A 14,651-nucleotide genomic window follows, 5' to 3' on the forward strand; every position below is an offset into this window, starting at 1 on the left:
TTCTGTCAAACCTTCTTCACATTTTTACTTCAGTAGTAATTTTGCAAGCAAAGGAAATTAAAAGAGATGCTCATGATTAACAGTGCTCCCTTGTGATAAGTAAAGTTCAAGTGTTGGATTTGGAGGGCTAGATGGAACAGCACAACAAGAACACTAGTCAACTATGTAAAATTTTGTATAAGGGTGCTACATTCATCTTATGTAATTATCAGCAATGTTGTACATCTTGTAGGGCAATGAAGGAGTAAGACTAACACATACCTCAAGAACTTTCAGACTAAATAATACTACTTTTCAAGTACCTTTGCTGAAGTATTTTTAAACATCAAACAACTGGTTCTTGAGATCTGATCTAAAACATGGGAAGTATTCAGCTATTATACTATAATAGAGTTTTTTTGTACCATTATGTCTTTTAGCTCTACATGACAGTATTAATGACTTTAGACAAGCTTTTAATTTTTAAATAAATATGGAAAACCTTCTTTACAGGATGCTTTACAATTTCTTTCCTCCAAATAGAACACAAGGAGCCACTTTAGCTTACTGCAGAGATTTCTTTGACATCCCATATCAATCATTTACCTTTTAGGGATGCGATAGGATTGTTACAGAGAAATAAAGCTACGAAATTCCTACAGCTTTATTACCTTGATGAGTTACCAAATTATTATAGGAATGCTGCAATGGCACAAGACAAACTAAGGGGTAAAACTGATTTACTGTATTGGAAATTAAGGAAATGAGAAGAAGTAATAAGAATAGGTAGCTATTTCATAATTAGCAACTACATTATCTGGATAGGAACACCAGGCACTGGAACAGGCTCTCTAGGGAACTGGCCCTGATACCAAGCCTGTGAGTTCAAGAAGCATTTGGACAACAATCTCAGGTACATGATCTGGTTCTTCAGGACCTCCTGTGAAAGGCCAGGAGTTGAATAGGAGGATCTGTGTGGGCCTGTTCCAACTCAGGATCCTCGATGATTACAGGTATCTGTGTGCTTCTCTTAAGGAAATCTGTATGAAAGAATTCCACAAGTGACTTATTTTTTACTTTCTAAGCTGTCTGAATTTACTGAAGCATTAAACAGTGTGCTTATTTTATAACCAGTTATTTTATAAGATCTTCATTCTCTTCGCAATACACTTTACCTAAATTTTTCTGCATTTATATCAACATTATAGTAATTACAGCAGGATCAAACAAGTTTCTTAAAATGCTGGATGCAGAACTAAAATAACCTTTTGAAGCATAATGTCACTGCTTGCACATTTTAACAAATTAGGAATCATAAGCTTTACCACACCACACTTCAATCACTATTCCTCTTCCCTGTAAAAGACAAAAGCTGTTTTACTCATCGCTTACCAAGAAATATGAAGGTTCTTAATGAAGGTCACAATTCCTTCCAATTAATAAGAAACGATACTGGGAATTCACAAAAATGTTAGCAAAATAGAAAAACAGAGAAAAACAGGGAAAGCAAGCAATGGTGTAAAATGATCACATTGGAGTGGAGTGGTAAAGCCGTAATTAATGCAGAAAGGATAGATTTGCACAATTTGCCAACCTTCTCCTAAGTTAAAAGAACTTTGAAAATAAAGGGAATCAACCACTTTTGCATTAAAAAGGCTTTTCTGACTGCCATCTACAGACACTGTTTAATTTACAGCTGTTTCATTTCACTTACTGATGCCTCCTACATTCTGGGAACCTGTGGGACTTCAAAAAGAATAGGGAAAAAATGCAGAAGGCTTGATCCCTCTTTAGCAGGAGGCACTGTCAAGTTTTTTCATATGCAGAAGAACTAGCACAAAACATCAATTGCTTCTTTGAAGGTTCAAGTATTCCCGACTGACAACTACAGTATCTGTTGACAATGAACAGATTTAAAAAGCAGTTTGAAGAAAACAAGAAACACCCTCTTTTCCATACAATAATCACCAATAAGCCAATGCAGGAATGATATTCTCGTTTTTAAAGGGAGCTACAAATGGGAAAAACACACTGAATACAGTGAAGAGAGAAGAGCAATAACATTCTCTTTAAAAGGATTAAAAGTGGCTTTATATTTTCCTCAGATTAGCAAAACAATACTACACAAAGTAATTTACAACTCTAAAAAACAATTCGCTTATTGTTCTTATGTAAACATTGAAAAGCAATCCTTTCAAAAATCCCAAATCCTCCAAGCAGTTAAGAAAACCAGATAACTATGCAAATTCCTCAAATGTCAAACAACCCAAACAAAAGTATATAACAGCACTAAGACAGACAAACAGTAATTACTACAAATCACAGACACCACTTGAAGAGCTATCTCAATCAAAGCAAAGCTACCAAGCATTCACTTGGAATGTAGTTTCTGAAAACCAAGTTAAAAACAGGAACAAAGGAAGAGCAAAAACACACTGCATTGCGTAAAGGCGTTCACAGGGGTCCCAGGACGAGGGAAGAGACAAGAATGTTGACTCCGTGTTTCAGAAGGCTTGATTTATTATTTTATGATATATATTATATTAAAACTATACTAAAAGAATAGAAGAAAGGATTTCATCAGAAGGCTCAGCTAAGAATAGAAAAGGAATAAATAACAAAGGTTCAGACTGACCGAGACAGTCCGAGACAGCTGGACTGTAACTGCCCATTAATTAGAAACAACCAGATGAGACCAATCACAGATCCACCTGTTGCATTCCACAGCAGCAAACAATCATTGATTATATTTTGTTCCTGAGGCCTCTCAGCTTCTCAGGAGAAAAAGTCCTAAGGAAAGGATTTTTCAGAAAATATCATGGCTACAGCATTGTAACACTGCATTTTCCCTACTGCGTACTTTCATGACTAACAATTCTTCTTCCCAGGACCCACTATTCCCTGAAGGTTTAATGAAGAAGCCCTTCAAACTGGCCACTTGCTCTGACCACAACTGACACATGGCCTCTTCCTTCTTATTTCTGCTTTTAAAGCGTGGGGGCTGCCTGTTCTAGCACAGAAGTGGAGTTCAAGCTTGTTTAGACCTCTCTATTATTTCCAGGCCTTTCTGATATCCCAGGCCTCCTGCCCTTCATCCTTGTGCCTCTGAATACCTGGAAGGCAAAAAGGCTAGGTCACAGAAAATGGGAGAAAAAATTCAAGAGAGAAGCAATAAGGACATTTAGGCAAATCTGCAGAACTGGAGTCTGTGAATGTGGGCACACAATCCAAGTACACACTTCTGTTTTTAGTAAGGGAACCAAATGCCACAGGCTATGACCTTTTATGAAGATGAGTCTCCAGACTTGAGAAATCACAGGGAAAAGCCAACCACACAACACGGAAACAATGCCTAACCTCACTTAGAAAAGTGAGTCTTAGCATTTAGGTGTTTCAAAAATCCTCTTTTATTGCTACTGCATCACTACAACACCTGAAACTGCTCCTCAAACAGAACACATACTTCCTCCAAAACGATTTATGTTTGATTTTCTCCTGAAAATCATACATAAAAATTAGCAGTCTTCTTACGACAGGAAGGGATCAGATACTCCACAAAAAGAGAAAGATTTCATTTACATTCATTCACAGTTGCCTTTGCCACCTGCAAGTATTCTACCATTTCCTAGACTTTATAAACACAATTCTGTATGCTCCTAGGCCTGTGCTCCCTTTGTTCCCCTCGATTCACTTAGACCCTTATCCTCCTTCCTTTACTTGCAGAGAAGAGGATGTACATAGGCTCTCACAGCTTTCCAAAGCTGATAGCATCAAAGCACTATCCTCAAGAACTCTTCTCTTTTTTTTTTTTTTGTTGCTGAAGCAGCCGCTGACAGCAGGATTTTGCACACAACAGTGCCATCTTCAGTTCTTTCGGGAAAACTACTTTACTGAAATATGATGGATGCAAATAGGAAAAAAAAGGACCATAAATTGGTCCAGGAGATGTTACAGGGCTATTCCTCCATCTAAAAGTGCAAAGCTGATGCCTTCAGCTAGTATTAGGAGGGTAGGTCCCACTCTGATCTCAGTTTTGGTTCCACAACCAGCCCACAAAAAATCTTTAATGCAGCACAGGAAGTCCTTCATTCCAAACCCCTTTGTTAAACTCTTAAGAAAACATGTAAAATAACAATTTACCTGGAGTTACTCTTTTTGAAGGCACAGTAATAAAGCTGGACTGACAGAATTTTTCACATTTGCTCACTCTCAGAAAGCACTACACTGTTTTTCTTAAAAGGCAGTAAAGGTCACTTAGCTCACTTAGTACTAGCAAATAATGTATTTTTCCAGCATCACCTGCAGAATGCATACAGCAGCATCTACACATACTGACAGCAACACTGGGCAAACTTGCTTGCATAGTCTCAACATTTCAGTTAGTTGTTCTAAATAAAAAAAAAATCATGCTCCACTATATACACACACGCCACTCCATGTTTGAAGAACACTTTAAAAGCCTCATGATGAGTTCTTAATAGCGCACTCTGTCTGAAATGATGGCAATAGAAAAACCTTATCCTTATAAACAAAACATAGTAAGAACATCTGTTCACCAGGTGCTTTGAAATAAAATACTATCAGATAGTGATGAACTTGGAACTGTTTGTACAAAGATCCTGGCTTCCAAATTTTAATCTTCTGTCTTTGTAGGATTCTGTTGTCAAAAGCAAAGATTAAACAACACTTTGCCTCGCAGTAATTCTGTAGGTTCATCTTTCCTCATACCTTTTGCACTTATAGTCTTCTGGATTAAACTGTATATTCATGATTCCATAATTGCTTTCATCACCTCCCACAGGAACCAAGATAGGTTTGGTATCCTCTTCCATATTTGGTGAATCTCCTTTTAGATTCTGTTTGTTACTCTAGCCTGAATAAAAAAAGGAAAAAAAAGAAATTAGTCCACTGAGTTAAGCAAAATTATGTCCCTGCTATCAATTTAACACTGGTAGAGTCCCACAGTTTCATAAGCTCCTGGGCTGAAAAGCACTAGTAAATAACTTCAACATGCCACTTGAGAATTCCTATTCCATAATGCAAACATCATGAGGCATGTACAGTGGGGACAGTATTTTTTTAAATCACTCTATCTAGCCCTTAATCTCTTTTAGCACCACAACAAGGCAGTATGAATTAAATATAAATTTCTAAAGGAGATGTATTTCTAATGTGTAATGGTACTGCTGAGAACAATCTATCAGTTATAAGAGCCCACTGTTTCACTCAATTACTTCAAACTTTGCAGCAGACACATATGCAGTTTATTCCAGTTCCAGTACATTTCCCATAATAAGGATCAGATTATTGCAGTCTACTGCATACAGGTCTTTTGAATAAAAGGTAATAAATGGTTTAATAATGCATTAATAACAACTATTATATGCATTTAAACCACTTCTGGTGAAAGAGTGGGGAGCAGATCACTTTTACACTAATGGATTTCTACTCAGATTGAATTACAGGCCTCACATGGAACTTTCTGTGGTCTTGTGTGCAGCTGAACAAACATAATGACTTAACAGCTCTCATTTCTGCTATCTCCTGAAGAATTCCTCGGGCAGAACTCCTTCAAACAAAAATGTCAGAAGCCAGGACACTTTCAAACAACAATGGTAGAAGTATCTGTTCTTCCATCTTTCAGAATGCTTTAAAATGTTAGGCTGATGCAAAGACAGATGACAACTAGAGCTGGCACAAGACAAGGAAGGGTAATGATGGCTGTTTGAACCCTGGAAGGGCAATGGAAGAAAATGGAAAGAATAAGGTGTGTAGAATCCTTCTGCATCCTCACAGAAGTACACCTTAAAGGCCCAATCTCAGAAATCACACCAACCCAAGTTAAGCAGACACAGTTCTATCCCTTCCTAGATGCATACTGTCAGTCCTCTTCCATTAGCTTATCCTGCTAATACCCCTGGGAAAAAATCAAAACAAAACAAAACAAAGAATCTGAAGGAGAGGATGAAAAATGAAAGTTAGATTAGTTTTCAACCACATCTACTCTCCTGGGTTGAAAAACTGCTGAAGGATGCATGGGAAAACACTGATGGACAATGTGGCAATGCAGAAGCATTAAGATTGGTTCAACCTGCCAAGGAAGTGCTTTTTAGAAGACAGACACAGGTAATAGCTCTCCGCTCTCAAGGGGAGGGGATCAGTAAAGGATCCAGTTTATGAAAATTGCACTGAAAATTCAAGTCCTGCTTTGACAGCTTAGTGGCATTTATGCAATCCCATACTGAACTGGACAAGGAGGACTGGCACAGATGAAAATTAGTCATTTCTTCTTTTGCTTTAAACCCACATCAGTGTTGAGTTTGGGGGTTGGAATCTGTATGCTTGCATGCCTGAGCAAGGGAGGGGATAGTGCCATAGAAGCCATTTCATCTTGCAGTGCTGACAGATTCCTCATAGTTTCAACATCCACAAGAGATTTGAACAGTTACTAAGTTTAAAGGCATGCTTTTGAGTTTAAAGAAATTATTGTATCTTGGTCACTTTAGCTCTTTGAGAGGGTACAATATGCAAGTGCTAATAATCAAGGCAATCTTAAGAGGCTTACTTGCACTTGCTGACAGCATACTTTCTCCCACACTTAATTTTTGCTGTTATACTCCCTAAAACTTTATTCCTCTACCTTTTTCAGACCCTTTCCAAGGGATACTCTTGCCACCCTTAACTTGCTGCTTTCTCTCTTTTGCAACTCCAGCCTTCACAAAAACATCAGTTTTGATTCTTTACCCTGAAATCCTTCTTATCCACAATGCTGCTTCTGGCTCTTTGGTCCCAGCTACACATGCTCTCATCCTTCTCAGCTCCTCTGGTAATGCTTAGCAAATAGACTTCTGCTCCTTATGTTCCTTCTATTTTCTGTCTCTCCTATACACTGCCAAAATTGCTTTCCCAACCCAACTTTACTAAGCACTACTTACTAAGAGTTCGCACCAATATTTTTACTTCTTTTCATGTGACATGCTGTTCCTCTCCAAACTCTCTTTACAGATACTCTTTTACATACTTCTTTTCTACTGCCTCCTCTTATTTTTCTACAGCTCTAGGCTTTCTGCTTTCTCATTACTGATGCCCTTCCAGTTAAAATTTACCCTGGTGCACACGAGCTTCCTGCAACAGCTAAATAATTCTGAAACAAAAACAAAGGCCCTGGAGATTTCACACACTGCTACAGGCATCCACCCAGTCCTCTGCCACTCCAATTATTATATTACATAATGCCATTCTATTCTATTCTATTCTCAATTAAACATCCTGTGTTCATTTTACGAACAGACAAAGCTAGGCGTCAAACATGATCCCCCTCACTTGTTCTGCATTTTGCATCTGTCTTAAGAACTTACATCACTCTTCAGACCTAGCCATAAAAAAGCAGATAAAAATTTCAATTCCTAATGCCTGAATTGAAAATTGAAATAAATTCAAATCTCAAATAGTCAGTGGTTTTAACCAGAATCATCCGTAAGACCACAGTATAGACATCCCTTCCTTCCACAGGCCACGGTTTGTGAGACAGATTAAACACACATCAAATGCACATCCCTTCCTTAAAACCTGCTAATACTTGTGCTTTTAAAGTCAGCCTGATAAATGCTGAGAACAGTTATCACCAGTTTGACTTTTTCTGCACTACTGCTGTAAAGAAAGAACCCAGATTTTATAGTATTCCGTGAAGAAACAGAATCCTTCCAAAATATATCACACACTAAGTTTGGCTTGACAGCATGATTCCATGCTTGTGGAGCCGGTGCTCACTTGACTCATTAAGGTCAATTAGAAGCTGGATCTGCAATGACAGCTTATTTTTTAAGTACCTGTTGTTGTTAACAATTGAGTTCATGACCAGCAAGCTTATGACCAGCAAACTGGCTACTCTACAAATAGATGCAGTTATGACACATGTGAAGGCTGGAGCTGGAGTCAGTATAGTTTAAAGGACAGCTGTAAACAGAAAAGCAAAATGAAGAAGAATTAACCAGGTTAATCTCTCTTTTATCTATGCCTATTGTTCTGCAAGCTGACGCACTACATCAGAAGGGCAGCAAAAGGAAACAAGTGGGTCAGAATTAAATAATCCAGGTTTCCTGTTGCTGGTCAAAAACTGTGAAGCAACACCTAAGTCTATGCAAGTTATTTTTTCCCGAGTCTCATTCTGGGCTAAATTCTACATGACTTTTCTTTTAGATGGTAGTCTTAAGAGGACTGGGCCTTCTTTAATCCTCACTGGCTCAGCCCTATGAGCTTCTGCTTTCACTGCCTTCAGGTTCCTTCAACCCGGTTTCAAAGTCTAAAAGCATGAAGGAGTGAAGACAAGGATATGGTAGATTTAGGAACCTCACTGTAGCCTGCGATCTAATAATGTTAGCAAAACCGCATTAGTTGGCTTCCACTGTGAATTTAACAACTGCAGTTTATGGCTTGGTTATCCATGTGTGTGACGAAACTTCAAGATGAGACAGATCATTCAGAGTTACAGCCCAGGCCATGCAAGAGAGCTGGCAAACAGGTTTACTCCATCAGGAGCAAAACTGTGTTCCATAAGTCAATCATCCCAACAATCCTGTAAGCATTGACTGTGCTTAGCTGGTATTTATTAAAGAACCTCTCACAGTGGGCAGAAGGAGAAAGGCTGAGAGGATCCCTACTCCCACAGCCTCCACCATGTCATCATGGTGCTGCACAAACAGCAGCTGGAGCACTGAGAGCTATTTATACTTAATTTCATATTAAAAGTCACTATTTCTAAAAAGCACCTCACACTCATGGTTTAAATACCAGAATCTGCTAATCAAAGTATTTAGTTCAAACATGGAAATTATTTTTTAAAAGTGCCACTTGGAGTAATCCTGTCTTCTCTTAAATTCTGAGCAGGATGAAGACAGTTCAAGGCATAATATTACAGCAAGCTGCATGCAGTGCACATATGAGAAATAAGCACAGTCTACACTGAAAGACGAGAACTTCAACACAGGACAGCACAGTTCCTCGAGTGAATCCTCAGTCAGAAGGGACTGAAGGATGCTATACTAGTCACGAAAGTAGCAGTATACATTAAGAGCTCCTTAAAACGGGGACAGCATACCGCCTCTTCTGGCGCCTTATAGATACCTCAGCTTGTCCTCACTCTCCTACAACTGCACTGGTTAAAGGCGATTAAAAAGGCGATTAAAACTGCATAAGCAATGTAAGTTAGCAACTTTTTGAGGAAAAAGACTTTTGAATATACAAGGTGGACCTCTTCTGAGCTTTCGTGTAGCTCTGACTCAACGAACATGTACATAGTCAATGCCAAATGATAAACCTAAGTAAAATTAAAAAGAACCAGCACGTTCAACTAGATTTGCCTTCGACGGATAAAGCTCGTATAATTTATATATTTGTGGGCACTGCAGATAAATACTTACAGAAACGAAACACTAACGCCTTAGGCTAACTTATATTTTAAACAAGATTTTTGTTTTTAACTTAACGGGTTCTCCCTCAGGCCCGTGAAAACCAATGTAAACATTTCCCTGCTTCACGGACCGCCCGAAAAGCTTCCACGCTGTTCTTTTACCTCCGCCCCCGCTCTGACGATCTGCCCGTGTTCCCGGGAACACGGCGTGGCCGGTCAGTGCCCGCGGCCGGCGCGGCTCCTGCCCGGCCCCTCCGCCCCGCAGGTCGCGCCCCCGAGCAGGGCGGGCGGCGGGCTACACAGCGGGAGACACGCAGGAGGATCCGCCGCCCCCGCGCCCCGGAGCCGCCTCGAGATCCCCAAGGGCCGCTCCCGCCGAGCCGCCCCGCCTGACGCGGCTCCCGTACCTGCGGCTCAGCCCCGGCGGCGCAGCGCTCCCGCCGCGGCCACAGGAAGCGCGGCGGCGGCTCCGGGCGTGCCGGGGGCTGCGGGCGTGCCGGGCCGCGTAGTTCCTGGAGCGGCTGCGCTGAGGAAGCCGGCCAGGCGCTGCGGAGCTCAGGACTACGATTCCCAGGAAGCGGCGGGGCGGTGTACCCGGGCTGCCAGGCGAGGGCCTTACCATACGGACAAGCGTGAGCCGAGTGCCGGGAAGAAAGAATTTGCACTTGCTGGTGTTGGCTGAGGACATGCCGCCAATAACAATAATACTAATAAAACGCCAACAAAACAAACAAACAAAAACCACAAAAAAGAAAAGAAAACAAAAAAAATACCAACCGCCCCCTCCCCCCCTCCCATTTGCTCGCATGCTTTTGCGGTCAGTAGTGACAAAATCCGTACGTGACCCTTGCCAAAACAAGCCGTGCTGGTCTTCACGTGACTGGCTACAGAGTGATGTATCCAGGGCATCCTGACCCGCTCAGCGAAGTGTTTCATACTGAGCAGAGCACACTAAGCAGACTAAACAATTAGGACAGTATGCCCAGCAATACATTTTAAAAATTCACTATTTTTAATCCTGGGTTGGTATGGTCTGTTTTCTTTCTTTGGGTTTTTTTGTTTGGTTTGGTCTTTCTTTCTTTCTTTCTTTCTTTCTTTCTTTCTTTCTTTCTTTCTTTCTTTCTTTCTTTCTTTCTTTCTTTCTTTCTTTCTTTCCTTCTTTCCTTCTTTCCTTCTTTCTTTCTTTCTTTCTTTCTTTCTTTCTTTCTTTCTTTCTTTCTTTCTTTCTTTCTTTCTTTCTTTCTTTCTTTCTTTCTTTCTTTCTTTCTTTCTTTCTTTCTTTTTCTTCCTTCCTTCCTTCCTTTCACCCTTCCTTCCTTCCTTCCACCCTTCCTTCCTTCCTTCCACCCTTCCTTCCACCCTTCTTTCCACCCTTCCTTCCACCCTTCCTATTTTCTTTTCCTTCCTTCCTTTCCTTCTTTCAATTTGGTACTACTTAAATCAAGTTGGGATAATCCTTTTCATAGTTGAAACCATGGTTAATATCAGAATCTAGGGGTATTTATAGCTCATGCTTGGAAAAACTGCTGAATTGCAAGGAAGACAGCAGAGAGAGCTTTCCCATGTGACAAAATTACAGAACAGGCTACACACAAATCACCCCCTTTACTTCCTGTTCAAGTAAAGTCTAAAACATAATGTACGGCTAGCAGCAGGACTGCAGGACTGTTCTGCAAGAAAATTGCTGTGTAATTGAATTTCAGACTGCTGACGGAAACGAGGCAGCAGAGACTTAACACTACAGATCATCCTGAAATCCAGCTGCACACAAGCTCACTGGGACTAAAACTCTTATTTCTGTACCCAGGAAATTCATCATCATCTTTAGTGTATGAGGTACTCTTAGAATCCAAGTGTACATTGTGGGCTTTGGCCATTAGAAGATTTTGGTTGATGAGTCAAGCGGTCTGCCCAGCTGCTATCACAAGAACTTGAAATGCAATGCTAACACCATGTACTGGTGCTATGAAAATAAATTAAACTGAAACCCACAAAACTAGACGTGTGTAAAGAACTGGTTTTTTCAGCTTACAAGCTTCTAGTCTCGCTCTTGCAGGCCTGTCTTCTGCGTCCTATGCTGTGAAAGATTTGTATAAGTTAATACTATAGCAGGTTGATGATCTGTATTTCAGTGCATTCTTGGTCACCCAGTACACTTCTTGAGTTATGCTTAGGAAAAGTGTTTTATTGTAAGAACTATAAGCCTAGCAGAAGTAAATTCATCCTGCTTCCTCATGAAATCTGCTGCCACAGCTGACTTCACAAAAGGCTGTTCAGTCTCTGTCCTGCAGTGTTTGTGTTCTGGATTTCTCTTCTGATTACACATTACCTCCTGGGCAGAGTGTCTCTTCCTACATGCTTGGACAGGAGAAAAATGGGAGCCTAAACTAATTTTGAAGCTCTTGGGAAATCTGTAAGACAAAGGGAGTATTAAATCCAGCTCTAAGAAATTTCCATCTTATGCTATGTTGAATCTTCTTTTTACTGCCTCAAGTCCTACTTTACTCTGCACTTGCAGTTATAATTGTAATATGCACAAATTCATAAAATTTATGCATTATGGAACATTATAGTAGATGAATGAATAACCTTCCCCATTGATGAAACAGAGCATGGTCACATAGCTAACAAACTTGGAGGCGTGCTGCATTTTGTTAGAGAAAGCTTCAGGTTTCTTTCTGAAAGATACTGATAATACATCAGGATAGCATTTAAGTGATAGATGCTTATATATAGCTTATATATAGCTATGCTACACTCAAAATCTTGTTTGTTGGCAAAGAGAAAGTATACCTCCTATTTAGCTAAGGCAATAATTTGTGGAAAGTATAGCCAAAATTCTATGTGTCAGATCATTATTAGTCCAGCACTGTTACACAAAAAGAAAGAATAACGGGGTTTATGCACATATTTGCTTCTTTCCCCTATTTTTGGTGCTATGGTCACCCTTCTGTCACTGCTCTGGACTGTGAGGTTGGTGGTTTCATTCTTGGCAGTAGTTAGAGGAAAGGACATTACTACAGGCTATCAGCATCTGGAGCCCATCTCTCAGAGGAATATGATGCTTACATTGTTGGTTTCTTCTTCCTCACTTTTAAGGGGTTGTACTCACACTTGGGGTAAATTCTCACAAATTTTTGTAAAATATTTCTATATGTTTTTTCTGGTTAGCTGCAACTCCATATTCTGCTCGAATGCAATACATAAGATGCTGTTTACATACGTTGGATAATACTTTGTTCTGGTTTTGCTCAAGTAGGTGACTCTGCTTGAGTACGGCAGGTTGGGTAAAATTACCTCAAGGGTAGTCTGTAAACATCTTGTGCAATTTGTACACTATGGTTTACATTGAATTGTTAGCATCCGTAGGGGAAAAAAATATTTTGCTCTCTAAAGAATCCTCTGCGTTGAAGAAATTAGTTACCATTACCATGTAATTTCTTGCCATTCACAAAGTGTCATAGTTTGGCTTCTCCTAGTGTAGTGGAAAGCAATCTGGAGGCAGTAGAGAATATCCCACAAAGAGTCAAAGGAATAAGGAAAGAAAATAACTTTCCCAGCTTATCTACTAGTTAGAGGCTGTGACATCTGATTGTAGTTAAAATTAACTGAGATCACCCACCAGGGATTACATCTGCTACTATGACTACATTCACAGGAGCTCTCCATGTCTGCTGTTAAAAGTATTAAACCCTACAGAGTGCTGAACATAAAGTTACACTGGCAAAGCCGAGGGAATGGGTCCTGTTCCTGGAAAAGAGGGAAAGCTTTCAGTTTGGCTTACATGTGTCAGAGTAGCACATCTGCCACTAGCCATAAATTTCTCAGGAGAACAGACACACTGCTTTTTTTCTTTCTGGCTATCCTAAACAGAGCTCCAGTGTGATGCAAACAGAAGCCATTTTGGCTCATGAAGCAGCTTACTCTGCTTCCTTGTTTAGGCAAAAAGTAAAATGGTTACCACAGTGGGTGAAATTTCACTCATGAGCCTCCCTGCTAGTTTCAGATGCTGCTTTGGGAACTTGTGAACACTTCCCACAGAGATGCTCCCACTGCAGAATGTTGATCCTTAGACATTATGTGTCTGACTGAGCACTTACGGAAAGCTGGTAATTCCCAGCACTATGCACATTGTATACACACATACATGTAAAATCTAGAGGTGCAGATTTAACCTAATTGTGAGACAGAGAAGCTGGTTATGTCTCTTACCCACTTTGCACTCTGAGTCCTGTCTTGATGCTCCTGAAAAATGAATAGCTGCAAAGGGTAGGGCTTAACAGATGATGGCAAATGAGGAAATAACAAAAGCATTAGTTCAAAGACCACTTTCCAAAACTTCCCAGCTGCTGCAGGAATTTGTCTTGATGCTTGAAGCACCTGCAAAACATTAATATGTTCACTGCAGAAATACAGATCTGCTGTCACCTCTCTCTGCAACAGACGGCATTAAAGTTATTGAACAGACACACCATTTTTCAAATTGTTTTTCTGACAAGGAAAATCTGTTGAACACGGTGGAAAGAATTTCAATATGTTTTACATAGGACATTCCTAATGTTTTTTGAATAAGCATTGCTGTGTTATCTCACAGCATGAAAAGAGGTACAGAGAAGACAGATGCTGCACTGATAGCTTGGAAACCCAAGCTGCAGCACCAAACTACTTGCTACTGATTTTAGTGGATTAATTGAACTGACAGGAGTGCAATCCATCTTCTCCTCTAATCCAGCGTCACGTCCTGAGCCAGGAATTCAGCTACCTTTCTTATCTCTGACAAGTCTGGTATAACAAAAAAGCAGTGGAAAAAAGGTGTCGTTCTGGAGTTTGAGTTATCCGGGAGGAGTTAATTTTGTTTTGTTTTTCCTGTTTTACACAATAGTTGGTTTTTTTTTTAAATATTCCAGCAGAAGCACCTGTGGGGCATTACGCCGACGCTCGGAAAAGGTGTGCGCAGTGAAATGCTCCCGGCTCCAGGCCCGCCCGGCCTCGGCGGCGCCATTCCCGCCGCACGTGAGGGGCCAGGGCGCGCCCGCCGAGCCCGCCCGCGCCGCGCGCCCATTGGCCGTCGGGCGCTACACGTGACGTGGCGGCAGCAGCACATGTGGCCGCATTGAGGGCTCTCGGCGGTGGTCGCCATCTTCTTTCGGCGCGCAGTGCTGGTCACCGTGGGAAGGAGGTAGGAGAGGGGATGCCTTGAGGGAAGCGGGGTGCTTTTCCGCGGCCGGACCCTCGCCTCCTCCGTCCCCACCAGCGCGGTGCC

At 40.9% G+C, this 14,651-nt stretch overlaps 1 protein-coding gene across 3 annotated transcripts in view; it reads right to left on the reverse strand.

Moving 5' to 3' along the window:
• The window catches only part of SLC38A9 (solute carrier family 38 member 9), a 46,214-nt gene extending 36,301 nt beyond the window's left edge, over window positions 1–9,913 (reverse strand). The window contains exons 1-2 of one of the 3 annotated variants that reach the window (XM_084224771.1): window positions 9,551–9,913; window positions 4,708–4,852 (exon numbers count right to left, since the gene is read on the reverse strand). In XM_084224771.1, the coding sequence (XP_084080897.1) occupies window positions 4,708–4,811 (104 nt within the window). In that variant the 5' untranslated portion in view covers window positions 4,812–4,852; window positions 9,551–9,913. The remainder of the gene's footprint in view (window positions 1–4,707; window positions 4,853–9,550) is intronic. The other 2 variants (XM_084224769.1, XM_084224770.1) reach the window with 2 other exon arrangements.
• Window positions 9,914–14,651: the final 4,738 nt, after the last annotated feature.

Source organism: Fringilla coelebs, assembly GCF_963513975.1.
Source record: "Fringilla coelebs genome assembly, chromosome: Z".
Taxonomy (NCBI): Eukaryota; Metazoa; Chordata; class Aves; order Passeriformes; family Fringillidae; genus Fringilla; species Fringilla coelebs.